Source organism: Coregonus lavaretus, assembly GCF_964263955.1.
Source record: "Coregonus lavaretus genome assembly, chromosome: 34".
NCBI classification, from domain to species: Eukaryota; Metazoa; Chordata; class Actinopteri; order Salmoniformes; family Salmonidae; genus Coregonus; species Coregonus lavaretus.
In genome coordinates this window covers 33,048,367-33,075,916 of record NC_140021.1, presented here as the reverse complement: position 1 = coordinate 33,075,916, position 27,550 = coordinate 33,048,367, and the positions used below count along the sequence as shown (strand labels likewise).

General features: G+C 43.5%; 3 protein-coding genes across 10 annotated transcripts in view; 1 reads left to right on the top strand and 2 right to left on the bottom strand.

Annotated features, from left to right (window-relative positions):
• On the bottom strand, nucleotides 1-12,736 carry LOC311109147 (uncharacterized protein). The gene is made up of 2 exons (XM_084151969.1): nucleotides 12,482-12,736; nucleotides 1-6,987 (listed from the first exon to the last, which is right to left on the bottom strand). Exons 1-2 carry the CDS (start codon nucleotides 12,675-12,677, stop codon nucleotides 5,720-5,722), a joined length of 1,464 nt encoding a protein of 487 aa, XP_084008095.1. The 5' UTR covers nucleotides 12,678-12,736; the 3' UTR covers nucleotides 1-5,719.
• A 2,720-nt stretch (nucleotides 12,737-15,456) lies between these two features.
• Nucleotides 15,457-15,955, top strand: LOC311108976 (U6 snRNA-associated Sm-like protein LSm7; the record flags this gene model as incomplete). The annotated part of the gene is made up of 1 exon (XM_084151757.1): nucleotides 15,457-15,955. The coding sequence occupies one exon, from the start codon at nucleotides 15,457-15,459 to the stop codon at nucleotides 15,790-15,792; it is 336 nt and encodes a 111-aa protein (XP_084007883.1). The 3' UTR covers nucleotides 15,793-15,955.
• An 8,395-nt stretch (nucleotides 15,956-24,350) lies between these two features.
• Nucleotides 24,351-27,550, bottom strand: part of LOC311109417 (protein scribble homolog) — a 119,557-nt gene continuing 116,357 nt past the window's right edge. For 6 of the 8 annotated variants that reach the window (XM_084152287.1, XM_084152289.1, XM_084152291.1 and 3 more), the window contains one exon: nucleotides 24,351-26,681. In XM_084152287.1, the coding sequence (XP_084008413.1) occupies nucleotides 26,542-26,681 (140 nt within the window). In that variant the 3' untranslated portion in view covers nucleotides 24,351-26,541. The remainder of the gene's footprint in view (nucleotides 26,682-27,550) is intronic. The other 2 variants (XM_084152290.1, XM_084152292.1) reach the window with 1 other exon arrangement.

Genomic DNA, 27,550 nt, shown 5'->3' with positions numbered 1-27,550 from the left:
GCCATTCAACTCTGTAACTATTTTAAAGCCACCATTGGCCTCATGGTGTAATCCCTGAGTGATTTCCTTCCTCTCCGGCAACGGAGTTAGGAAGGAGGCCTGTCTCTTTGTAGTGACTGGGTGTATTGATGATACACCATCCAAAGTGTAATTATTAATTTCACCATGCCAAAGGGATATTCAATATTTGCTTTTTTTAAATATACCAATAGGTGCCCTTTGCAAGGCTTTGGAAAACCTCCCTGGTCTTTGTGGTTGAATCTGTGTTTGAAATTCAATGCTCAACTGCGGGACCTTACAGATAACTGTATGTGTGGGGTACTCCTGAACTTATTTAGGCTTGCCATAACAAAGGGGTTGAATACTTATTGACTCAGGACATTTCAGCTTTTAATTCCACTTTGACATTATGGGGTATTGTGTGACAAAAAAAGTAACATTTAATCAATTGTAAATTCAGGCTGTAACACAACAAAATGTGGAAAAAGTCAAGGGGTGTGAATACTTTCTGAAGGCACTGTAGATCAATAAAGACAAATACCTTCTCTTTTTTGCGAAAGTATTCACCCCCCCCCCCCCTTGGCATTTTTCCAATTTTGTTGCCTTACAACCTGGAAAATGAAATGCCTAAAAAAAAAATTTTTTGGGGGGGGTTGTATAATTTGATTTACACAACATGCCTACCACTTTGAAGATGCAAAATATTTTTTATTGTGAAACAAACAAGAAATAAGACCAAAAAAAAACAGAAAACTTGAATGTGCAGAACTATTCACCCCCCAAAGTCAATACTTTGTAGAGACACCTTTTGCAGCAATTACAGCTGCAAGTCTCTTGGGGTATCTCTAAAAGCTTGGCACATCTAGCGACTGGGATTTTTGCCCATTCTTCAAGTTGGATGGGTTCCGCTGGTGTACAGCAATTTTTAAGTCATACCACAGATTCTCAATTGGATTGAGGTCTGGGCTTTGACTAGGCCATTCCAAGACATTTAAATGTTTCCCCTTAAACCACTTGAGTGTTGCTTTAGCAGTATGCTTAGGGTCATTGTCCTGCTGGAAGGTGAACCTCCGTCCCAGTCTCAAATCTCTGGAAGACTGAAACAGGTTTCCCTCAAGAATTTCCCTGTATTTAGCGGCATCCATCATTCCTTCAAATCTGACCAGTTTCCCAGTCCCTGCCGATGGATGGTGTTCTCGGGGTGATGAGAGGTGTTGGGTTTGCGCCAGACATAGCGTTTTCCTTGATGGCCAAAAAGCTCCATTTTAGTCTCATCTTACCAGAGTACCTTCTTCCATATGTTTGGGGAGTCTCCCACATGGCTTTTGGCAAACACCAAACGTGTTTGCTTATTTTTTTCTTTAAGCAATGTTTTTTTTCTGGCCACTCTTCCGTAAAGCCCAGCTCTATGGAGTGTATGGCTTAAAGTGGTCCTATGGACAGATACTCCAATCTCCTCTGTGGAGCTTTGCAGCTCCTTCAGGGTTATCTTTGGTCTCTTTGTTGCCTCTCTGATTATTGCCCTACTTGCCTGGTCCGTGAGTTTTGGTGGGCGGCCCTCTCTTGGCAGGTTTGTTGTGGTGCCATATTCTTTCCATTTTTTAATAATGGATTTAATGGTGCTCAGTGGGATGTTCAAAGTTTCAGATATTTTTTTATAACCCAACCCTGATATGTACTTCTCCACAACTTTGTCCCTAACCTATTTGGAGAGCTCCTTGGTCTTCATGGTGCCGCTTGCTTGGTGGTGCCCCTTGCTTAGTGGTGTTACAGACTCTGGGGCCTTTCAGAACTGGTGTATATATACTGAGATCATGTGACACTTAAGATTGCACACAGGTGGACTTTATTTAACTAATTATGTGACTTCTTAAGGTAATTGGTTGCACCAGATCTTATTTAGGGGCGTCATAGCAAAGGGGGTGAATACATATGCACGCACCACTTTTCCGTTATTAATTTTTTTGAATTTCACTTCACCAATTTGGACTATTTTGTGTATGTCCATTACATGAAATCCATTTAAATTACAGGTTGTAATGCAACAAAATAGGAAAAACGCCAAGGCGTATGAATACTTTTGCAAGGCACTGTATTTGTTTCTTCGTTTTTTGTAATTGGTGTTATCACCTTGAAAATCATTCATTACGAGGATATACAAGGACCTTGAGCATTCCCTCCATTGTTATCGGGGGACGGGTCTATATTAAACAAAATTATTAGACAATCACATCCTTTTATTGTGTATACGTAATATATTTTTGTCACACCCTGATCTGTTTCACCGGTCTTGTGATTGTCTCCAACACCCACCAGGTGTCTCCCATTACCTTCGGTAATGGTGATTAAAGACGAGCTCGCAGACCGGGAGTTGCCCATGGACCTCGACTCCCTCATAGCCTTGACCATCCAGATCGATGGCCGGCTATGGGAACGTAGGAGGGAGAGGGGGTCTGTTCCCTGTCGCCCTCGAATTCCACCTCGCCTCCGGGTAATCCCGGAAATCCCAGAAATCTACATTTCCGAGAGAGTCTGGTGTCATCCGAGTTCCCTCTGAGATCACAGAGGGCTGCCGACTCGCCTCCTCCGGAGCCCATGCAACTGGGCAGGGCTAGATTGTCTAATGCTGAGCGCTTACGCAGACTGAACACTAAGAGCTGTCTGTATTGTGGAGCTACGGGACATTTCTTATCTACCTGCCCATTAAAAGACCAGGCTCATCAGTAGGTACGAGTACACTGGTGAGCCGTAAGGGGAGTTTCCAATATCTCTCTACTCTTAACCACCTCTATGCTGCCCTGTTGTGGGGAGATCAGTCCAAATCCATCCGGGTGCTCATTGACTCTGGGGCCGACGAGAGCTTTATGGACACTACCCTGGTTTTGGAGCTGGGTATCTCCACTCAACCCCTTTCCATTCCGATGGACGTCAGAGTGCTGGATGGGCGCTCTATGGGCAGAGTCACTCACAATACGGTTCCTATCAACCTGCGAGTGTCAGGCAACCAAAGTGAGGCTATGCAGTTTCTGCTCCTGGAGTCTCCTCATGTACACCCATGGTTTTGGGGTTTTCATGCTCCAGAGGCACAACCCTCTGCGTCCGTTTATCGACTACCGGGGTCCTAATGACATTACGGTTAAAAAACGTTACCCGCTACCACTCATCTCCTCGGCTTTCGAGCCTCTCCAGGGGGCGGTCATCTTCACCAAGTTGGACCTTCGGAATGCCTACCATCGGATACGGGAAGGAGACGAGTGGAAGCCAGCCTTCAACACGGCTAGCGGGCACTACGAGTACCTGGTGATGCCGTTCGGACTGACCAACGCTACCGCAGTGTTCTAGGCCCTGGTCAATGATGTGCTCCTTGACATGTTGAACCAATTTGTGTTTGTCTACTACGACGACATCCTCATTTATTACCGGTCAGCTTGAGCACGTTCTCCATGTCCGACAGGTTCTCCAGCGTCTCCTGGGGAAGCAGCTTTTCGTGAAGGCGGAGAAATGTAAGTTCCATTGCTCCACCATCTCCTTCCTAGGACACGTCATCACTGCAGGGAATATTCAGATGGACCCTGACAAGGTGAGAGCATTGGTGGATTGGCCTCAACCCACATCCAGAGTGCAGCTGCAACGTTTCCTGGGGTTTGCTAATTTCTACCGTCGTTTCATCCGGGGTTACAGCACCCTGGCTTCCCTCCTCTCTGCACTCACCTCTCCCAAGGTTCCGTTCATATGGTCTCCAGCAGCTGACCGGGCTTTCTCAGACCTCAAGCAGCAATTCACTTAAGCTCCCACCTTAATCCATCTGGACCCGTCCCGTCAGTTTGTGGTGGAGGTCAACGCCTCGGACGTCGGAGTGGGGGCTGTCCTTTCCCAGCATTCTGCCCAGGACCAGAAGCTGCATCCCTGCGCCTTCCTTTCCCATCGTCTTATCCCCGCTGAGAGGAACTATGACATGGGAAATCTCTTCCCGTGCTCCGGTCTTGGAATTGGCATATTCCTCAAGACTCACCTGTAATCCTGGCTCCCGTCGGACCATGACTTTCGTCCGACAACGTTTTTGGTGGCCCACTATGGTTCCTGACGTCTCTGCGTTCGTTGCCGCCTGCACTGTGTGTGCGCAGAACAAGACTCCGCAGCAAGCTCCGGCTGGCCTCCTTCAACCACTCCCTGTTTCTCACCGCCCCTGGTCCCATAAATCCTTGGACTTCGTCACGGGTCTCCATCCGTCAGAGGGCAACACCACCATCCTTACGGTGGTGGATAGGTTTTCCATAGCCGCCCATTTTATTCCCCTTCCTAAATTGCCCTCAACTAAGGAGACAGTGTTCCTCAGTTCTCATCCCGGTTCTGGAAGGCGTTCTGCACCCTCATTGGGTCGTCCGCCAGCCTGTCCTCTGGTTTTCATCCCCAGTCTAACGGCCATTCGGAGCGAGCCAATCAGGACCTGGAGACGACTCTTCGTTGCCTCGTCTCCACCAATCCCACCACCTGGAGCCAGCAACTCGTGTGGGTGGAATATGCCCGCAACACCCTTCCCTGTTCTGCTACGGGTCTCTCGCCTTTTGAGTGTTCCCTAGGATATCAGCCCCCGCTCTTCCCGGAGCAAGAAGAAGAGGTCAGCATACCTTCTGCCCAGATGTTCGTCCGTCGCTGTACCTGGAAGTGAGCCCGGGCCGCTCTTCTCAAGACCACCTCCAGGTATCGATGACAGGCGGACCGCCACCGCCCTGCTCCCCGCTACCGTCTTGGGCAGAGGGTATGGCGTTCCACTCGGGATCTGCCCCTCCACGTGGCGCCCCTAGAGGGGGGGGTACTGTCACACCCTGATCTGTTTCACCTGTCTTGTGATTGTCTCCAACCCCCACCAGGTATCTCCCATTACCTTGTGTATTTATACCTGCGTTTTCTGTTTGTCTGTTGCCAGTTCGGCTTGTCCCGTCAAATCCTACCAGCGTGTTCCTGTGCTCTAGTTTTTGCTTTTTCTAGTCTTCCCAGTTCGGACCTTTCTACCTGTCCTGACCCTGATCCTGCCTGCCGTCCTGTACCTGCCTGACTCTGATTTGGATTACGACTCTTTGCCTGCCTTGACCTTCCGATTGCCTGCCCCTTGTACTGTAATAAACACTGAGACTCGTACTATCCACCTCCTGTGTCTGCATCTGGGTCTTAGCCTGAGCCGTGATAATTTTGATGATTCCATTGATAATTTGGTGTCTAAATCCAGTGTCACTTGGTGTTACTCAATTTAAATTAAGGTAAATTACATTGTGAGCAAAATTATTAATCATATCACATGTATTATTTTTAAAGGGTTAATGACCTTAGATTTGAGAATCTGTGGCCTCAATTTCAGAAATTCCTCAATGTATAAATTGGTGTTACTACTCCTACTGGTGGCACAATGTTATCGTAATTATCAAAATTATTTAAAGTAATTAAGCTGCCATATTAGTTTATTTAGAATGGGAAAATATACCTAAATACATTTAAATAAATACAAATCTAGAAAAATTAATGTTTCCCCAAAATAAATGTTTTCAAGAATCAATGAGTAAGTTCTATGAATTGATATGACCATTGAACAGATTCCAAGATTGCAGAGTGTACTTTTTACCAAGAGCATACTGGAGGGGAATGTCCTCTTAATAGTCTCTTCCATCTAACACATTTTACACATGGGTTTTGTTACGTTTTCTTAGTCATTGTGAATATTTATTCAGTGAGTTCGCAGATGTCTCTTCAGACTTGATGCTAACTTCAAGTGAGTTCCACACAAATGACATTGAACTCCCTCCCCTGTATGAACCTTCATATGTGCAGTCAGGCTTCCCTTCAGACTGAAGCATTTGCCACATTCGTTGCAGCGATGTGGTTTCTCCTCTGTGTGAGTCATCATATGCTTTGTAAGGGTTCCCTTGTCACTGAAGCATTTGCCACATTCTTTGCACCGAAATGGTTTCTCCCCTGTGTGAGTCCTCATATGCAATATCAGGCTTGCCTTAATGCTGAAGGATTTTTCACATTCTTTGCACGGATAGGATTTCTCCCCAGTGTGATTTTGCTGATGGAGTTTCAGACTTCCTTTTGTTGTCAAGCATTTTCCACACAAATCGCACTTAAAAGCCGGCCCTGTATGAGTACCCATATGATTTTTCAGGTTATTCTTGTGATTGAAACATTTGCCACATACAGTACAGCAATGTTGTCCCTCCTCCGTGTGAGTCTTCATGTGCCGGATCAGGTAGCAGTTCAGTACGAAACCTTGTCCACATATGTCACACATGTATGGTCTATCTTCACTGTGCCTATTTTTCCCATGCATTTGTAGACCACGTCTTGTCACAAAGCATTTTCCGCAAACGTCACATTTTAGATCAGGCAACTCACTGGTTTCTTTCCTTGGCCGTCCTCTTGGTCTCTCTTCAAGATGGCGATTTTGTCTATGTCTTTTCAGACTACGTGCTGTCGCCAAGCATTTTCCACACACATCACATTTCAGGTCAGGCAACTCACTGGTTTCTTTCCTTGGCCGTCCTTTTGGTCTCTCTTCACTGTGCCAATTTTGTTGATGCCTTCTCAGACCACCTGCTGTCGCAAAGCATTTTCCGCACAAGTCACATTTCAGATCAGGCAACTCCCTGGCTTCTTTCCTTGGCCGTCCTCTTCCTCTCTTTGATTTAAGAGGCTTTAACCGTGACAGTGGTATTTTATTCTCCCCTTCATCCTCTTTTCCATGATCACTTTCACTGTTGTCACTGTCTGGATTTACTTCAGAGGGGGGCTGATATTCACTGGTTGAGTCGGACTCTCTGTAGCTCTCACCATCAAATTCTGTTTGGTTCTCTACAGTTATGATGTTGATAGAGTTCCATATAGACTCTTCGGCATCAGGCTCGACCGGCCCCAAATTGGCGCTCCATTCCTGCTCATAGTGCTGTTGCTCAGGGTTAACCTCCTCTTCAGTGAGAGTGAGCTGCTGGAGGTCTGGAGGGAAGGAGAAAGGAAGACATTTAATGAAAACTGAAATGCTTAAAAGAGACAAATAGGACTACTAACTATACAATGGGTATTCACAATTGGATCATCCAATTCATGAAAAACACATAATTTAAGATATATCTAAAATTATATTCGGATTCGTGAATTAATTTACTTATAGCCGATGCCTGTTATTTGAAGCTCGAGAAGTAAGACACAGCTCAAAAAGTTGAAAAAGTCTCATGTGAACTACAACTCCCACAAGTTTGGATTACACGTCACACTTGAGTCGCTTGAGCTGAACACTCACAGGTAAGGACCACCACTGGTAAGAACATACTATACAGATCGTTTCTGTGTTGTATATTACAGATTTTCTTTTACTGAACATCGCCTGCATTATCGGATGCACTATTTGTCAAGCTTTAGGGTGTTTTTGAGTTTACCCATGCTAAGAGGTGACTGAAATAGGAAACAACTTTGCAATGATACAAAATGAATGTTATCCCCAAAAAGTAACCACGTAACACATGTTTTCAACCTGATAATCCTTAAATAGCAACAGTATTACCACATCACACATTATTAGAGCTTTATGAACAGACATTATGACAGTAGCTGTCCTGTGTCACTCAATCTGCTGTGTAGATCCAACTAAACTCAGCAAAAAAAGAAACGTCCTCTCACTGCGTTTATTTTCAGCAAACTTAACATGTGTAAATATTTGTATGAACATAACAAGATTCAACAACTGAGACATAAACTGAACAAGTTCCACAGACATGTGACTAACAGAAATTGAATAATGTGTCCCTGAACAAAGGGGGGGTCAAAAGTAACAGTCAGTATCTGGTGTGGCCACCAGCTGCATTAAGTACTGCAGTGCATCTCCTCCTCGTGGACTGCACCAGATTTGCCCGTTCTTGCTGTGAGATGTTACCCCACTTTTCCACCAAGGCATCTGCAAGTTCCCAGACATTTCTGGGGGGAATGGCCCTAGCACTCACCCTCCGATCCAACAGGTCCCAGACGTGCTCAATGGGATTGAGATCCAGGCTCTACGCTGGCCATGGCAGAACACTGGCATTCCTGTCTTGCAGGAAATCACGCACAGAACGAGCAGTATGGCTGGTGGCATTGTCATGCTGGAGGGTCATGTCAGGATGAGCCTGCAGGAAGGGTACCACATGAGGGAGGAGGATGTCTTCCCTGTAATGCACAGCGTTGAGATTGCCTGCAATGATAACAAGCTCAGTCCGATGATGCTGTGACACACCGCCCTCAGACCATGATGGACCCTCCACCTCCAAATCGATCCCGCTCCAGAGTACAGGCCTGGGTGTAACGCTCATTCCTTCGAAGATAAACGTGAATCCGACCTTCACCCCTGAAGAGCCAGTCCTGTCTGGTCCAGTGACGGTGGGTTTGTGCCCATAGGCGACGTTGTTGCCGGTGATGTCTGGTGAGGACCTGCCTTCAACAGGCCTACAAGCCCTCAGTCCAGCCTCTCTCAGCCTATTGCGGACAGTCTGAGCACTGATGGAGGGATTGCGCGTTCCTGGTGTAACTCGGGCAGTTGTTGTTGCCATCCTGTACCTGTCCCGCAGGTGTGATGTTCGGATGTACCGATCCTGTGCAAGTGTTGTTACACGTGGTCTGCCCCTGCGAGGACGATCAGCTGTCCGTCCTGTCTCCCTGTAGCGCTGTCTTAGGCGTCTCACAGTACGGACATAGCAATTTATTGCCCTGGCCACATCATCAGTACTCATGCTTCCTTGCAGCATGCCTAAGGCACGTTCACGCAGATGAGCAGGGACCCAGGGCATCTTTCTTTTGGTGTTTTTCAGAGTCAGTAGAAAGGCCTCTTTAGTGTCCTAAGTTTTCATAACTGTGACCTTAATTGCCTACCGTCTGTAAGCTGTTAGTGTCTTAACGACCGTTCCACAGGTGCTTGTACCAGCTTAAAAAATTGATAGTTTAGTACCTAAAATATATATCTCTCAGATATAGGACAGACACATCAGAACAAACTTCCTTTAGATTTTTTGGGGGACTATCTGTTGTTCCATGTAGTGAATCTGTTATTCAATGTGTTTCTATTGGCTTATAGCAGTAATGCCAAATTCAATGTTTCATCCAATATTTTTTTGTGATACCTTAGGGGGTCTTAAAATTCTAAATCAAATAGCTAAATGATCCTTGGTATGACCATCTTAAAATAATTCCATATGTTAGCTTAGAAAACATTGAATTTGATGCTGAAAGCATTGCCACAATCGGGACTATGGCGAAATCTGAAAACAGCAGTTTGTGGAGAGGGCACCCCTCAAACATGAACGATTTAGAACAGTTTGCTGATGAAAAGTGCCAGTAGAAAGGTGCAGCAAGCTCATTGAATATGTTCACATGCAAACTAATAATTCAATATTAAACTGATTATTAGTCATGGACATTTCTCTGTAAAAGGACCCATGAGCACCAACATGTGAAGTTCATAGGATCATGTCAAATTGGCTGTCAGATGAAAGCTAAGAGTCTATCTTTTTTTCAATCATAGTTGGGTCACCTGCTACTGTTCTCCCTTCCACTGGCATACTGTTATGTTCAGCTCATAACTGTTTTCTTTCTCTTTCTGTCATCTGGTGGTCAAAGCAAGAATGTGAAAAGTCAGGACAACCCCTCCCCCTCTCTCCTCTCTCTCTCTCCAATTAATATCACCTCTACCGGCTCTTACTGACACCTACCCATGAGCCCCCTCTCTTTCCATTTACTGTAACAAGCACCCTCACCCACTGAGCACCGTCGACACCGGACGTCGAAAAGTAGTCTAAATTAGGTCAGTCTGCCCTGGTTTCAGCGTCCACAGACATCTTTTTTTTGGTCCGATCTGGACCAGCCCTGATTTCAACGTCAACAGACATCTGGACCGGCCTTCATTTGGCCCAAATATAGATGTCCGGACCAGACCAAATCTGAATCAATCATTGACGTCTATGTTTCACAAGTTTGGACATTACAGTACAGTAGAGCACAGTAAAGTAAAGAGAAGTAGAGTAGAGTTCAGTACAGTACACAGTAGAGCACACTAGAGTTGAGTACACTGTACTGAACTATACTCTACTTGACTCTACTGTACTGAACTCTACTGTTCTGTACTGAACTCTACTGACCTGTACTTTGATGTCCAAACTTGTGAAACATAGATGTCTATGATCGGTTCAGATTTGGTCCGGTCTGGACCAACCAAATCTGGTCTTGTTTGGTGGCGGAGCTCATTAAAATAATAGCCAGTGTGTAGAATAATACCCAAATATGCAAAGTAGGATATTGCATATTTCTATATTTGTACACCTATTTAACATACATCACCATGAAGAGAATTACATTCGTATCCATAATTATGCATTTCTGTGTAGTATAGATCAGGGATCCATGATGAAATTATGTTACCGCAATTCTGTTACCGGGTGTTAATCCACTTCACTTAAACTTTGAAATCAATGGTTTTTGTTTGGCATACATTTTAAGTGACAAAACTGAGTCTCAGCGCAATTCCGTAACCGTGGAATTGCCCTCATGTAAACACCTTACTCTGCTTATCTTAATCGGCATAAAGTCATAATCGAAGTATGCATAAGCCAATTAAAACACCTGGTTTTCTGAGCAATTTTCGAATTATTGGGACATGTACAGTAACCAGCTGAATCGGAGTTCCAGTGGTATATTTGATCTGAGTATGTGCCAGCACCAGCTGCAAGTGAAGTGAATTCAGAAAAACTTACTAAAGTATGCATCTTAGAAATAGTTTTCACATACAAACTTTATATGTCCAAACTCGATCAAATAGGCTTCCCAAAAATAACCTGTTAGAACGTTTATTTTGATTGGCAATTTTCTGCATTTATCAAAGTCCCATCAGGTACCCTGTTTTCAGATGTGTCCATGTAAACAAGATTATTAGGGAAATTGTTCTGGTAATACTTTATTATAAGGGTCAGTAATAAACCATTTATATGCCATTTATAAATGTGTTCACCATTTATTAATCATTACTCCCACATGAATAAACCATTTACTAATCATTAGTAAAATATTTTTGCAGTCCCTAATCTAAAGTGAGTGCTATTTATACTTCATGAATAATTCATAAATGTTTTGAGTGAACAGTATCATTTCTGACAAAAAGATGGGCATGCCATTGGTAGACATTCCTGCAGTACCTTGCTAACATTTACAAATGTGGGAGTAATAATTAGTAAGTGGTGCGCAAACGGTTTGTAAATACCATATAAATGCCTTATACATGGTTTATTATGGACCCTTAAAATAAAGTGTTACCATCCTTCTTGCAAAGCATGTAGCCCTAAACGTTTAAATCGAACTATTATATTAAACTGACTATTCACAATAATCGCATTGGGTTCATGTAACACTCTACTCAGCAAATTGGATGTAGTCTATCACAGTGCCATCCGTTTTGTCACCAAAGCCCCATATACTACCCACCGCTGTGACCTGTACGCTCTTGTTGGCTGGTCCTCACTACATATTCGTCGCCAAACCCACTGGCTCCAGGCCATCTATAAAGCACTGCTAGGCAAATCCCCATCTTATCTTAGCTCATTGGTCACCATAGCAACACCAACCTGTAGTCTGCATTCCAGCAGGTATATCTCACTGGTCATCCCCAAAGCAAATACCTCCTTTGGCCGCCATTCCTTCCAGTTTTCTGCTGCCAATGACTGGAACAAACTGCAAAAATCTCTGAAGCTGGAGACTCTTATCTCCCTCACTAACTTTAAGCATCAGTTGTCAGAGCACCTTACCGATCACTGCACCTGTACACAGCCCATCTGAAATTAGCCCACCCAACTACCTCATCCCTATATTGTTATTTATTTTGCTCATTTGCACCCCAGAATCTCTATTTGCACATCATCTCTTGCACATCTATCATTCCAGTGTTATTACTAATTGTAATTATTTTGCACTATGGCCTATTTATTGCCTTACCTCCATAACTTGCTACATTTGCACACACTGTATATAGATTTTCTATTGTATTTTTTACTTTATGTTTTGTTTTACCCCATATGTAACTCTGTGTTGTTGTTTTTATCACACTGCTTTGCTTTATCTTGGCCAGGTCGCAGTTGTAAATGAGAACTTGTTCTCAACTGGTTTACCTGGTTAAATAAAGGTAAAATAAAATAAAAATAAAAAATAGGCTGGTTTCCATGGTAATTCGACAAAAAAAAATGTCGCAACAAAAAAATACATCGCGACAAGTATAATGGCAACATATATGACATTTTCTAAAGATCGACAAAAAAATGGTTCCGTTGGACAGGGGTGGATATTTCTTTTGTCGAACTTTCTTTATTGCGACAAATGATGATGGAAGTGGTGTTTATCGAATAAATGATGATTGCCGAATACTTTTTTAAAGGTAGTATTAGGCTACAATGTCAAATTTATGTCAAATAGAGACGTCACATACCTGCAAATCTATGCAACTTAATCTCTGGTTTGAAAACCAAATCCAGCAGTCTTCGTAGACGTGCATTAGCCTGTTTCAAACGGTAGATTTCTTCCTGGTACTCTGCGATCGTTTTTTTAACTACCACGGATATCTCCAAAGGAACTGCTTTTAATTTTTCGTTGAGAAACACATTGATCTGTTGTAGTTTAGACATTTTGGGGAGAAAAGGGATAGGTGGGGAAAATGTAGTTATTTTGCTGTCACTACAACGGATCCGTGTTTGTGAAACAGGAAATGTCTAGAAGAATGACTTCTTCTTCTTTAAATTTGTTTTTGCAGATGGCAACCAACTGAAAGGTGCCTACTGCCTACACCGGCACCTACTGTACTGGAGTGTGATGCCGCTCACCGCCTACCTACACCACTGTGTTATTTTATGTATGTATTAAAATCCTGTATTTCTAATAAAATAAACTAGGGCTCCATTTAATCCGTAGTGCTGAAGTTCGGTGTTACAGCGTGATTTAAATTTAAAGGCAATGTTCCCGTGTTAGCAGACTGCATTCACGGTAAACGCTGCATTTGTCGGCTGAATCGGAAATGACTTTATCGTGCAATCTATAACGCTTCAGCGATACAGATTGAATCGAGCCCTGTGGAAGAGGAATACCAACAACAAGTGTAAGGGCTCGATATTATCTGTACTCTGATGTAGCCGGACGAGATTGTGGAGATGTTGTGGAACGTGGCCTTCACTGGCCTCTGCTTCTTCATCCCTGGATTCATCGTCATGCTCAGCTACAACAAAATACTGCAGGTAGGATGGCTAGGCTGTTGTTTGACGCCAGTCAAAAACTTTGTTGCATTGCCAGATTGATTTACATTGACTAAATTATGTACATACAGTGGGGGGAAAAAGTATTTAGTCAGCCACCAATTGTGCAAGTTCTCCCACTTAAAAAGATGAGAGAGGCCTGTAATTTTCATCATAGGTACACGTCAACTATGACAGACAAAATGAGAAAAAAAATCCAGAAAATTCACATTCTAGGATTTTTAATGAATTTATTTGCAAATTATGGTGGAAAATAAGTATTTGGTCAATAACAAAAGTTTCTCAATACTTTGTTATATACCCTTTGTTGGCAATGACACAGGTCAAACGTTTTCTGTAAGTCTTCACAAGGTTTTCACACACTGTTGCTGGTATTTTGGCCCATTCCTCCATGCAGATCTCCTCTAGAGCAGTGATGTTTTGGGGCTGTCGCTGGGAAACACGGACTTTCAACTCCCTCCAAAGATTTTTTATGGGGTTGAGATCTGGAGACTGGCTAGGCCACTCCAGGCCCTTGAAATGCTTCTTACGAAGCCACTCTTTCGTTGCCCGGGCGGTGGGTTTGGGATCATTGTCATGCTGAAAGACCCAGCCACGTTTCATCTTCAATGCCCTTGCTGATGGAAGGAGGTTTTCACTCAAAATCTCACAATACATGGCCCCATTCATTCTTTCCTTTACACGGATCAATCGTCCTGGTCCCTTTGCAGAAAAACAGCCCCAAAGCATGATGTTTCCACCCCCATGCTTCACAGTAGGTATGGTGTTCTTTGGATGCAACTCAGCATTCTTTGTCCTCCAAACACGACGAGTTGAGTTTTTACCAAAAACTTCTATTTTGGTTTCATCTGACCATATGACATTCTCCCAATCCTCTTCTGGATCATCTAAATGCACTCTAGCAAACTTCAGACGGGCCTGGACGGGCCTGGCTTAAGCAGGGGGACACGTCTGGCACTGCAGGATTTGAGTCCCTGGCGGCGTAGTGTGTTACTGATGGTAGGCTTTGTTACTTTGGTCCCAGCTCTCTGCAGGTCATTCACTAGGTCCCCCCGTGTGGTTCTGGGATTTTTGCTCACCGTTCTTGTGATCATTTTGACCCCATGGGGTGAGATCTTGCGTGGAGCCCCAGATCGAGGGAGATTATCAGTGGTCTTGTATGTCTTCCATTTCCTAATAATTGCTCCCACAGTTGATTTCTTCAAACCAAGCTGCTTACCTATTGCAGATTCAGTCTTCCCAGCCTGGTGCAGGTCTACAATTTTGTTTCTGGTGTCCTTTGACAGCTCTTTGGTCTTGGCCATAGTGGAGTTTGGAGTGTGACTGTTTGAGGTTGTGGACAGGTGTCTTTTATACTGATAACAAGTTCAAACAGGTGCCATTAATACAGGTAACGAGTGGAGGACAGAGGAGCCTCTTAAAGAAGAAGTTACAGGTCTGTGAGAGCCAGAAATCTTGCTTGTTTGTAGGTGACCAAATACTTATTTTTCACCATAATTTGCAAATAAATTCATAAAAAATCCTACAATGTGATTTTCTGGATTTTTTTCTCTCATTTTGTCTGTCATAGTTGACGTGTACCTATGATGAAAATTACAGGCCTCTCTAATTTTTTTAAGTGGGAGAACTTGCACAATTGGTGGCTGACTAAATACTTTTTTTCCCCACTGTACGTGGCATAAATAAGAACAAAATGTTTTAAGAAAATTGGTTTGGTGTTTTGATTTATGCACACTTTTATAACATATGCATTGTTCACTAATGGTCATGTCAGGTGGTGATCAAATCATATATTTGTGTCTTGACTTATTGTGCTTTAAATGTGAACAATATCATCATCAATGCAAGTTTCCTTTTCCCTAAAGTGCCACGGGACATTGAGACATATTTTGTTTTCCATGTAAATATAATGGCTGTTTGTGTGTGTGTGGAACACAAGTGTGTGTCCTATTGATTCCAGAGGCAGGTAACACCAGTGTGAACACCATGTGCTGAACAGCTGTGTGTTCAGGGCTTTACATTATCATCTGTAACTATATATTTTTTTGTGCAATATTCAAGCTTTGGCTCATGGGCATTGGGTGGTGTGCCCCTTTCTGTCCAATCAGGTAATTTCGGGACAATATTCTGTCCATTAAGGCAAGTATGGGTAACTAAAATGGCGGACAGAAACCAGGACAGAAACAAGGAAGGAGAGAAAAAGAAGAAAGAGAGTATCTTTGACCTGTCAAAGTACATTGATAAACAAATCCGTGTGAAGTTTCAGGGAGGACGAGAGGCCAGTGGAGTTCTGAAGGGGTTTGACCCCCTGTTGAACCTGGTATTGGATAGCACCATCGAGTACTTGCGGGATCCTGACGACCAGTTCAAGCTGACCGAGGACACGCGGCAGCTGGGCCTGGTGGTTTGTAGAGGGACGTCCGTGGTGCTCATCTGTCCTCAGGACGTCATGGAAGCCATCCCCAACCCCTTCATCCAGCAGCAGGACGGATAGTCGGCCAGCCTCGTTCTCTAGGATGACCTCACAGTAGTCCAATTCCTGGTGTGTATGTCAATTGTATTTCCTTGATTCCTTGCATCCTCTACTTGCCTCCTCCTCAAAATGCATTGGAGGAGAAGATCAGAGGAGAGGAACCTAAGAGCTACTCCAATGTGCTTTGAGAAGGCAGGAGGATGTGAGGATTCAATTAAATATTATTGCAAAAAATATACAAATAAAAAAAATTGGATGCACTCACTGACTGTAAGTCGCTCTGGATAAGAGCGTCTGCTAAATGACTAAAATGTAAATGAGTGTGTTTGAAAGTGTCTGTTGTGAAATAAGTGGGTGTATGAAAACATAACAGCTAATTGGGCAGATTAGTTACCACTCAAGACCGTTTTGCGTGGCTTCTTGCTGCTTCCTTATAGCATTTTATCTAAGCCGGTTAGGCAAGTTAGGATAATTCATGTAGGAGCAGTGGCGGCTCCTGAAAAAATTCTCAGGGGGGGCAATTTTTCTGATGATTTAGGTGACCTACACACATTTAAAAAAAGATATGTCCAGCAACAACATGAAGACAGGGGCAGCATATAAGTCAATACCAGATGCATTTATTGACTGATCTCAAAAGTGTTGGCTTACAAAAGCAAAATAAGTTATCACAGTAAAAATAATCAAGGGTGTTCTTTCACATTCCTCAACACTGCATAAACAATATGCATTTCCATAAAACACCTCATCTAATTGTGCCACAAAGTTGACGTCCAAGAAAAATACCAGGGTTGGTGGAGCCCTCAGTTTCATCTTTGCCTCGCAAAGCTAACTCAAACACTCCGCAAAACTTCACACACTGGATTAGCCGGCTGAGGATGTGGCGGTTCTTGCTAACCTCATCGTTGTGGCGGCGGACAGCTAGCCTGTATCCCTCATCCAGTTGAGTGGCAATGTTCACTCTCCCCAAAGCAAACAATCTCAAACAGCTATCCATGTGGGTCTTTGACAGCTCATGTTTCTTAATCTTTTCTGAAAGATGGTGCATGTCCGTTACACCAGTCGCTGTCCAAGCGGTGCTGTCTGCCGTGCCGCCTTCAGGGTGAAAGAGTAAGCAGGGGTAGCAGAAGACTGCATTAGCTACATCGCAGCCTGCTAGCCAGGTTTTTCGTTCGTACCAATTTTTGGAAAATCCTCGGGTGTAGGACTTTCCCCCTTTAGTAGAAACCTGTTGAATTATTAAATTTGGTCTGGGAGGTCCTAATTGTTTCGTTGCCAATTTATCTTGATTTGTTCGCCGACAAAAAGGAACTTCTTTCAAAGAGACAATCGAGTTGCACTGAACGCTAGCCATCTTGACAGTAGTACGTGAATTGATTGACGCTGCTACCCGCTCTTTTCTTAGTTACGTTCATGGTTATGTTACGTATGACGAAAGCGCGTAAGTGCAAGCCCTCCCGGAACCCATAGAGATTGTATTGAAAGCTCTGATATTTGAAAAAAAAAGATTTTACATGAGAGTCTATGAGAGACTTCTGGGGCGATTTTCTACCTGACTGAAATCGCCCCAAAAGGGGCGGGGCCATTTGAAGCACGACTTTAGCCTGATTGGACATTTAGTGGCAGATCAGACGTCTAGATTAGAACACTGATAACTACTGTTGCCGTGATATAATTGATTAGAAAAAAAATCCCTTCCTTTTCCCGTTTGGCAGTGCGTCGCCCATATCGCCCTAATGAACACACCGCCCCTGTGTAGGAGGTTAGGATAATTAACGTAGCAGGTTAGGAGAATTAACGTGGCAGGTTAGTGCTTCATTCTATAGCTAGAGGACTCCTGAAATCTCCAGGAGTGATAGGGTCAAGAACATCGGTCTGAGAGAAATAGTGACAGAGTGTTTTGGAAAGAAAAGAAAGGGATACTGGTCTGTAGGGTCTGAGTGGCTAGGGTTGGAGGAAAGGCAGACAGAAAAGGAAACAAAGTAGTGATCAGAGACCTGGAGGGGGGTTGCAGTGAGATTAGTAGGCGAACAGCCTCTAATAAAGATGAGGTCAAGCATATTGCTTGCCTTGTGAGTGAGAAGGGACTGGGAAAGGGTGAGGTCAAAAGATATATATATACTCTGTTTCACGGAATCATGGGTCTCTCCGAATATACTGTCCCCGTCCATACAGCCAGCTGGGTTTTCAATACATCGCGCAGTCAGGAATAAAGAACTCTCCGGGAAGAAGAAAGGCGGAGTTTCATGATTCACTTCTTATGGTGTGATTGTGGTAACATACAGGAACTCAAGTCCTTTTGTTTACCCGACCTAGAATATCTCACAATCAAATGCATTACCTCCCTAGAGAATTTTGTTCGGTTATCGTCACAGCCATGTAATTCCCCCTCAAGCCGATACCACGACGGCTCTCAAGGAACTACACTGGACATTGTGCAAACTGGAAACTGCATATCCTGAGGCAGCATTTATTATAGCTGGGGACTTTAATAAAGCAAATCTGAGGAAAACGCTACTAAGGTATATTCAACGCTGATCTGACCAATTGGAATCCATGCGCCAAGACTGTTTTGATCACATGGACTGGCGGCAAACCGTGCCAATACAGTGCCTTCGGAAAGTATTCAGTTCCCTTGACCCTAACCAGTCAGGCTTCAAGACGGGTCACTCAACTGAGTCTCTACGCACTGCCAAAGTTGACTCTCTCTCCTCTGTTCTTATCCTCCTAGATCTATCCGCTGCCTTCGACATTGTGAACCATCAGATCCTCCTCTCCACCGTCTCAGGGCTGGGTGTCTCAGGCTCTGCACACTCTTGGATTGCATCCTACCTGGCAGGCCGTTCCTACCAGGTGACGTGGAGAGGAGCTGGTACCCCAGTGGAACCAGCTTCCGAAACCCTGAAGCTAGGACCTGAGAGTCCCTGCCCATCTTCCGAAAACATCTGAAACCTTACCTCTTCAAAGAGTCTCTTAAATAATCTCACAGCACCCCCTCCTACCTTTCGTGAACTAACACAACTTTTTTCCCCCCTCACTAGCTCCGAGTTTGCTGAGAGCTACTTTATTGAGGAAAAATGTACTTACTATGACTGTGATATGTGGTTGTCCCACTGAGCTATCTTAAGATGAATGCACTAACTAAGTCGCTCTGGATAAGAGCGTCTGCTAAATGACTAAAATGTAAAAAAAACTTCAATGTAGGATAATTAACGTGGCAGGTTAGGATAATTAACATAGCAGGTTAGGATAATTAATGTAGCAGATTAGGAGAATGAGGTTAAGGTTAGGAAAAGGGTTAGGCTTAGCTAAAATGCTCCAGTTGTCAACAATCGACTCATCATGCAGCCCAATCAGCCACGCAAAACGGTCTTGAGTGGTAACAAATTGCCGTTCCATACACCCACTTTTGTTGATCCTCACACTTCTGTTGACACGCCCACTTTCAGACACACTCCATGTGTGCAGTTAGTTACCCATGAATCCATTTTGGGACCCTTTTTGGCTCAGGAGCTCCCCCAGAGGCATGTGTTCAGTATAGCCTCTAAACTCCACCTTCCTCTGTTCCCAGATCATTAAACTGTCCAAGAGGAAAATACACCCCAAAGGCCTCTCCTTCTCTCCCAACAAGCCCCGCCCCTGAGAGTACCCCGGGGTCTCCTGCCAGGACATCAAGCTCTTCAGCACGCTCTTCGTCCTCATGCTCTCTTTCCTCATCTTCATCATCACCTTCGTCATCCTAGCCCGCAACTTCCAGGGCCACATCTTTGTCTCGTCCACCATTTTCTTCTGGATTGTGATCTTCACATTGGCCAACTCGGCCCTGAACCCATCTTCTACTCCATGTGCCAGTTTAGACACGGCTGGCGCAGAGGAAACAAAGTGCCAACAGGCAGGGGAAGGGAGAAAGCCCACCACACATATTCACCAGAAACACAGTCCAGGGGAGAGACTGGACCTTACTCTAACCCCATGGGGAAACTTACCCTGAACCGATCATGCTTCCACAGTCCAGGGGAGAGAGTGACCCTTACTCTAACCCCATGGGGAAACTAACCCTGAACCCATCATGCTTCCACAATCAAGGGGAGTGACTGACCTGGGTCGTGACCGAATACTCGTCCTAATGATATTGATATTTGCTTACTGCATACATTTTTTGTAAATAGTATGTTCTAAATAGTATACAGTATCATTAGTAAATTTAAGTAAACGGTAGGTTTTGGAAAACCTATACAGCTCCACCCCACAATGGCACAATCTAGGGGGAAAGACTGACAATTGTGTAGGTGTGCAAGTACTGCCTTAAGATTTGTATTCATAAATGTGTACACAGTGCGATTGCATCTAATATTGAAATGTGTATAATACATATGTATCTAACACATCGGGCAACATTTCCGTGGTGCAAAAGAGCACAGATCAGTGCAAAAATACCATAAACCTCAATCTGGCAGTGTGATTTAATACAAAACTGTACTTCAACAAGTTCTAAAGTCAGCATAAAGAAAATATGTGAATTTTCCCACAAGTGGTGTGTTTCCACCAAACTGACTGGTTGCAGATAAAAATCAGTGTGTAATGACAGTGCACACACAATGTACTTTTTCGCTTAGGTTTTCATGTACCGAATACAAATCTGAAGTTCAACGTGTTTCCATCGCATTGAACTCTACCGATAGTTTGTCACAAAAACGGTTGCTTTAAATAGCAAATGTCCCTACTCTGGTCTTGCACGTGCGCTCTAGCCAACATCTTGCAGATACGGTGTGGGTAGGCTAGTCTACATGATGAGATTATGGATATTTTTATTTGTCAAATGGCAGTCAAGCATCGATCATCATGTCACCAGAATAAGACCCTCAATATTTATTGGAATGGAGCATCAAGTGGTCCTCTGTAGCTCAGCTGGTAGAGCACAGGCTTGTAACGCCAAGGTAAAGGAGCATCAAGTGGTCCTCTGTAGCTCAGCTGGTAGAGCACGGCGCTTGTAACGCCAAGGTAGTGGGTTCGATCCCCGGGACCACCCATACACAAAAATAATAAAGTCGTTTCCACCGCCATTTCTCACATAATTAATTTTACAGACACAAAAAGATCCCACCATGTTGAACAAACAAATTCTGTCGGCATTTAAATTTTTTTACCGAAACTTCCTGTTTCCATCAAAGCTGTCATGATTTTTTTTTTTTTAAGTGTATGACTTTACTCGCATAAAAACTGTGGATGGAAGCGTGGTTAATGTGTGTTAGGAGGTGAATATGTATGCATTGCTCAGTTTACTACACTCTAGTTAGTAGTTAAGGTAGAGTCAGCGGTATGATGTGGATGCATACAGTAAACAGCATAATGGAACAATTTCCGCAAAAACTAAGAGCGAACTTGTCTGCAGTGTTGGTCCCGATACTATGTGTGACTGTGTGAGAGCAAAGTCTTGCATCGTGCTCATCGCAATATCTGTGGCGCTGCTCATCGTGCAACATCATTTCGCTGACTCTACCTTTAAATAATCACCTCCTTATAATGGAGGGCCAAGCTTCCTGCCATCTATATACTAGGCGGTGTCAGAGGAAGGCCCCAAGAAATGTCAAAGACTCCAGTCACCCAAGTCATACTGTTCTCTCTGCAAGCGGTACCGGAGCGCCAAGTAGGTCCAAAAGGCTCCTTAACAGCTTCTACCCCCAAGCCATAAGACTGCTGAACAATTCATTAAAAGGACCACCCGGACAATTTGCATTGACCCCCCCTCCCTTTATTTTTACACTGCTACTATTTTCTGATGCTGTGGTACATGCACATGCAATGGCGGAAATAGACTTGATTCTAGGGTTGGGTTCAATTCCAATTTAACTTAGAATTCCAATTCAATTCTGGAATTCAAGCATGAAGTAGAGAATTTACTTGGAATTGAATTGGAATTGAATTGGAATTGCAGCAATCCTCCAATATTGGATTTGAGACTTTCTTTAATTGAAATTGAAAAATCGAATCATCCTTGGAATGGAATTTAAATGGAAATGTAGACTGTCTGAATTGGAATTATATTATAATTGTCTTGGTTCCAATGTACGGAATTTATTACATGAGACAAAATTCACAAATTCTACAGCACAATGGCTGAGTCATGTCTTAAGTGTAAAACGAACAATGACGCAATAATCCATGCCTTCTGGGAATGCTATAGTCCAAAAGTTATGTGCGGAGTTAGAATGTTGGCTGTCAGAAGTATTACAATGTAAATTCACTTTTAATCCTTCTGTCTGCATATTTCAAGACATGGCATATTAGGGTGCAGTGAGCAACTCGATGGGTTGGACGATACTTTTCTCGTCAATCATGAAAAAACATATACTTAACTGGAAATCAACCAATCCTCCATTGTTTAACACAATGGAAAGGCCAAATGCTTTATTATCTAAATGTTGAAAGTTCATGGTGCAGTTTGATGCCATGTGGCGGAGAGTGATGGCACTGGAGATGGGGGTGTGAGCAGGTGGGTCCGGGCAGGGGTGATGTGGATGTTTGTGTGCGTCTGTATGTTGTCATTTGTATGTGGATGTTTTGTACAAAAAAATTAATGATATACAGTGCCTTCGGAAAGTATTCAGACCCCTTGACTTTTTCCACATTTTGTTCCATTACAGCCTTATTCTAAAATTGATTAAATAGTTTTCCCTCAATCTACACACAATACCCCATAATGACAAAGCAAAAACAGGCTTTTAGAAATATTTGCAAATGTATATATAAAAAAAAATGAAATACTCAGTACCTTGTTGAAGCACCTTTGGCAGCGATTACAGCATTGAGTCATCTTGGGTATGAGTCTACAAGCTTGGCACACCTGTATTTGGGTGTATTCTTCTTTGCAGATCCTCTCAAGCTGTGTCAGGTTGGATGGGGAGCGTTGCGGCACAGCTATTTTCAGGTCTCTCCAGAGATGTTCAATCAGGTTCAAGTCCGGGCTCTGGCTGGGCCACTCAAGGACATTCAGAGACTTGTCCTGAAGCCACTCCTGCGTTGTCTTGGCTGTGTGCTTAGGGTCGTTGTCCTGTTGGAAGGCGAACCTTCGCCCCAGTCTGAGGTCCTGAGCAGGTTTTCATCAAGGATCTCTCTGTACTTTGCGCCGTTAATCTTTGCCTTGATCCTGACTAGTCTCCCAGTCCCTGCTGCTGAAAAACATCCCCACAGCATGATGCTGCCACCACCATGCTTCACCATAGGGATGGTGCCATGTCTCCTCCAGACGTGACTATTGGCATTCAGGCCAAAGAGTTCAATCTCGGTTTCATCAGACCAGAGAATCTTGTTTGTCATGGTCAGAGTCCTTTAGCTGCCTTTTGGCTAACTCCAAGCGGGCTGTCATCTTTTACTGAGGAGTGGCTTCCGTCTGACCACTCTACCATAAAGGCCTGATTGGTGGAGTGCTGCAGAGATGGTTGTCCTTCTGGAAGGTTCTCCCATCTCCACAGAATAACTCTGGAGCTCTGTCAGAGTGACCATCGGGTTCTTGGCCCTCTCCCCAATTGCTCAGTTTGGCCGGGCGGCCAGCTCTAGGAAGAGTCTTGGTGCTTCCTAACTTCTTCCATTTAAGAATGATGGAGGCCACTGTGTTCTTGGGGACCTTCAATGCTGCAGAAATGTTTTGGTACCCTTCCCCAGATCTGTGCCTCGACACAATCCTGTCTCGGAGCTCTACGGACAATTCCTTCGACTTCATGGCTTGGTTATTGCACTGACATGCAACTGTGGGACCTTATATAGACAGGTGTGTGCCTTTCCAAATCATGCCCAATCAATTGAATTTACCACAGGTGGACTCCAATCAAGTTGTAGAAACATCTCAAGGATGATCAATGGAAACAGGATGCACCTGAGCTCAATTTTGAGTCTGATAGCAAAGGGTCTGAATACTTATGTAAATCAGGTTTCAGTTTTTTATTTGTAATAAATTTACTAAAGATTCTAAAACCTGTTATCGCTTTGTCATCATGGGGTATTGTGTGTAGATATATGAGGGAAATAATGTATTTAATTAATTTTAGAATAAGACTAACGTAACAAAATGTGAAAAAAGTCAAGGGGTGTGAATACTTTCTGAATGCACTGTAAATCGTCGTGCAACGTCATGGGTAAACTCTGGCCATTGTCTTTCAGCTCGAAAAAGTGGATTTCTACTGGTGTGGGTGTTTAAGCTAGTTTACCAAACAAGAAAACAGTTAGTTAGGAAACAAAGACAGCTGGGGATTTGAACCAGAGATCTGTCGCATCGCAACCCCGCATTTTACACCCTGCACCACCCTCAAACCTACCTACCACATAACAAGGTTTTTCCCCATTCGACTCTAACCTGTCACTGTTGCCCACTAATCATTTAGCTAAGAAGACATTAACCACATCTGGATTCTAACCATCCAAACAATCTCATTCGTGCTAGCCTCATAACAAGAATGAAGGAGGAAACTTCCACTGAGCCAAGAAGGAATGGGTTCACTGCGGCTTTTTGGGTCAGATTCCTCATCAGTTTGGACAGAATACATTCATCTAGATTCTAGAATACAAAGACACAATGCAATGAATCAGCTTGTTAAATGAAAAGTAAACTTTTATTATTCCTGAACCACAAAATAGACCTCTTTGGTTGTACAAATTCACTAGTTACAGTCTTGAATGAGTTCTAAGCCTTGACCCCAGCACTTCTGCCCTTTCCCTCTGACGCGTTTGGAAAAACAGTCCCCCAAAAGCATTCAAGAGAAGAGGATAACCAAAGAAAGTTCAAACAGTTGTTTTGCATAGAAAATGTTGTGAATCCCATATTTTATGCAAAACAACTGTTTGAACTTTCTTTGGTTACCCTCTTCTCTTGAATACTTTTGGGGGACTGTAAGTAAGTAAAAAAATTATAATTTGTCAGCCATTCGCAAATGTTATCATCCTAACTGAATTTCAGTCAGCGAGAGCAACACAAAGATATGATTAGTACATTCAATTAAACACTAATTTTACTCTTTGTCATGATTCTCCAACAAAGCTGCCATCAGATAACATCCATGACAGCAGCATGTAGAGCAGAGGAAAGACAGATTGAGAATAATGGTCGAATGAGATACATTTCAAAAGGGATTAACAAAATGTCTTCAGCCTCTACAGGTTCTCCCAGTAAAGCCAATATATTGTACATGCAGAGAGAGAGAGAGAGAGAGAGAGAGAGGAGACAAGAGAGAGAGAGAGAGAGAGAGAGAGAGAGAGGAGACAAGAGAGAGAGAGAGAGAGAGAGAGAGAGATCCCCAGTCCAGACTGGACTAGCAGTCCAGACACTTGCTTGGTCTTGGCTTAGTAGACTGGCTCAATTTCAACCGTTAAGTTTTGCTTTCCATTCAGTATTTTGTACATTATTCACACAATAATAGACAGATTTTCAAAAAAGCAAACACCTGCTACCTTCACCGACCAAATCTGGAATACCATCCAGATATGAGTGAGATTCACATTGACACATGATGCCCCCCAAAAGGGCAGGGAAAGTACCGTATATGTAAATGAAGCTGAGATTATGTTCCCAAATTGACAGGCATTTTGAGTAAAGACTAGTGGCTTATCTGATTTCTGTCTGTGCGTGCGTGTGTCTGCTGGTCTCTCCAGTGTAGTTACATTCTCTAGAATGGGAATGTGACAGAATCTGATAAACCTGGTCCAGGAAAGCTACAGATCCTTTACTCTGATCCACTGAGATCAAAAACTGTACTGGGATCAGTATCCTACAAGTCTGTGACAGCATGTTCCTTGTAATGTATCATGCTATAATTAGGGACATTTCAGCAGTCAGAACCTGGTTAAGGCCTGTGCACCAACAAAGTGAAAACAAATGTATTCATTGTAAAATAAAATGCCTTGGTGATATGGATTAAACATGTGCTTGCCTCATAAGATCCTTATGAATAATACAAGGTATTTAAACATTTGAATTAATATGATATCATGATATGCATTGATGTCATTATGATAAATAAAATGATATGCATCGCTCCATTGTGCCGTTGCACTTAAAAGTACAGGGGGAACAACAATGTATTACAGGGGAGGCTTTAGATTAGAGTAATAAAATACAAGCAAAATAAATTATTTAAAAAGAAACATGTTTTCTAAGCAGGGTGGTAGTGCAGTTGAGATATGTATATAGTGTTTAAAACGTGGCAGTGAAGGTAGCAGTATGTTCCCAATATATACACTCCCACTCCCCGAAGCCCGCTAAAAACCCTGACATTTCACAATCTATTCACTGAAAACCTCAAAAATAGCATCTGAAGAGTTAGTATTACAGCTACACAATTCATATTTTTTCCTCTCTCTTCCAGAACACATTTTTCTTTTAAAACCGCAAAAATCAGAGGGTCAAAAATAAAAACATATCAGTCGCCTGTTAATATAATTCAGCTTCTAAAACGTAAACTGAAGAGAAAGAACACAAATAAAGAAAGAGAATGGTCTTTTTGAAGTGTAATGCTAGCTCCCCTCACCGGCCCTCCTCCTCCCTGGCATCAAGAACGTTGGGCCTCGTGTTCATGCCAACACATCCTCAGACTGTAAAGGCAAGACTGGCACGCAGGATATGACATGGTGTGTGTGTGTGTGTGTTGATTATCAGCATCATGGTCTCTGTAGTGGTTACATGGGATGCATCTCCCAAACCTGTGAGTGTGTGTAGTGACCCGGTGCCTCCTCTGTGTGTGTATGTATCCCGAGTCTCCTGTGGTAGATGTGCGTGAGGTGTTATGTGGGCACGGCGGTCTCCAGGCTGCGGCGGCCCTGCCTCAGCTTGCGCTTGTTGCTGTAGAGGGCCATCTCCTCCAGCGCCGAGGTGGCAGTGGGCAGTGCAGCGGGCACCTCAGTCCCGGGATCCGCAGCGCGCACTGGCGGGCACAGAGAAACCAATATTAACATGACACCCTGGTGAATGGCTAAACCTAGGTTCACCTTTCAGTGACTCATAGTGACCCCTCAGTCTCCCGCAATGCCAGCGCTGTGGCAGTAGTGATGTGTAGTTCGCGAACGATTCTTTATTTTTGAACTACTCTTTTTACTAACTTCAGGCATGATAATGTTTTTCTGAGTGACTCGTTCATTTTAGTCGTTTGTTTGACCTGTTAGTGCTGGCCGCAATGAACCCTACAGCAGGGTTAATACACACTCTTCCGGCTCAGCAGCTCCAGAGACGCACTCCGACCACCAACTGTCTGTCATATGCTAGCAGGGAAATAGATCATGAGCATAGAGAAGAAAAATACATGTTTAGAACTGATCATTGATCGCATGGTGCAAGAATGAATGCAACCCATTTATTATTGAACGTTATTGACACCGCTTTGTAGAACCAAAACATAGAAAGCCTCTGCTCAACAAACTCGAGGACGAATCGTTGGGGGGAGGGGGGGTGCAGTTCGCAAGCGACATTGTGCTTATCACCCTCATGGCAGTCAAGAAATGCATTCCAGCCAAGAGTCAATCTAGTCCGGTTCTGGCCACAACTAGACCTTGTTTCAATTGTATCAAGAAATAATATTATTTGTATGCCTAGCAATCAGCAAATGTACATGGTACATTTATTACATGTATTCACTCACTAACTGTAAGTCGCTCTGGATAAGAGCGTCTGCTAAATGACTAAAATGTAAAAATGTAGAATTATGACACTTTCGAGTTTTCAGTTCATTGTTCGCCGGTAGGGGGTCCACTGGGCATTACTGACTCAAATGAACGAAATTATTTTGACTAAACGAGT

Excerpts from the sequence above, each read along its gene's own strand:
- LOC311109147 (XM_084151969.1), bottom strand. The coding sequence starts at position 12,677 with ATGTCTAAACTACAACAGATCAATGTGTTTCTCAACGAAAAATTAAAA. Across the intron at positions 6,988-12,481 it reads TAAGTTGCATAGATTTGCAG|ACCTCCAGCAGCTCACTCTC; the intron begins GTATGTGACGTC and ends CCTTCCCTCCAG.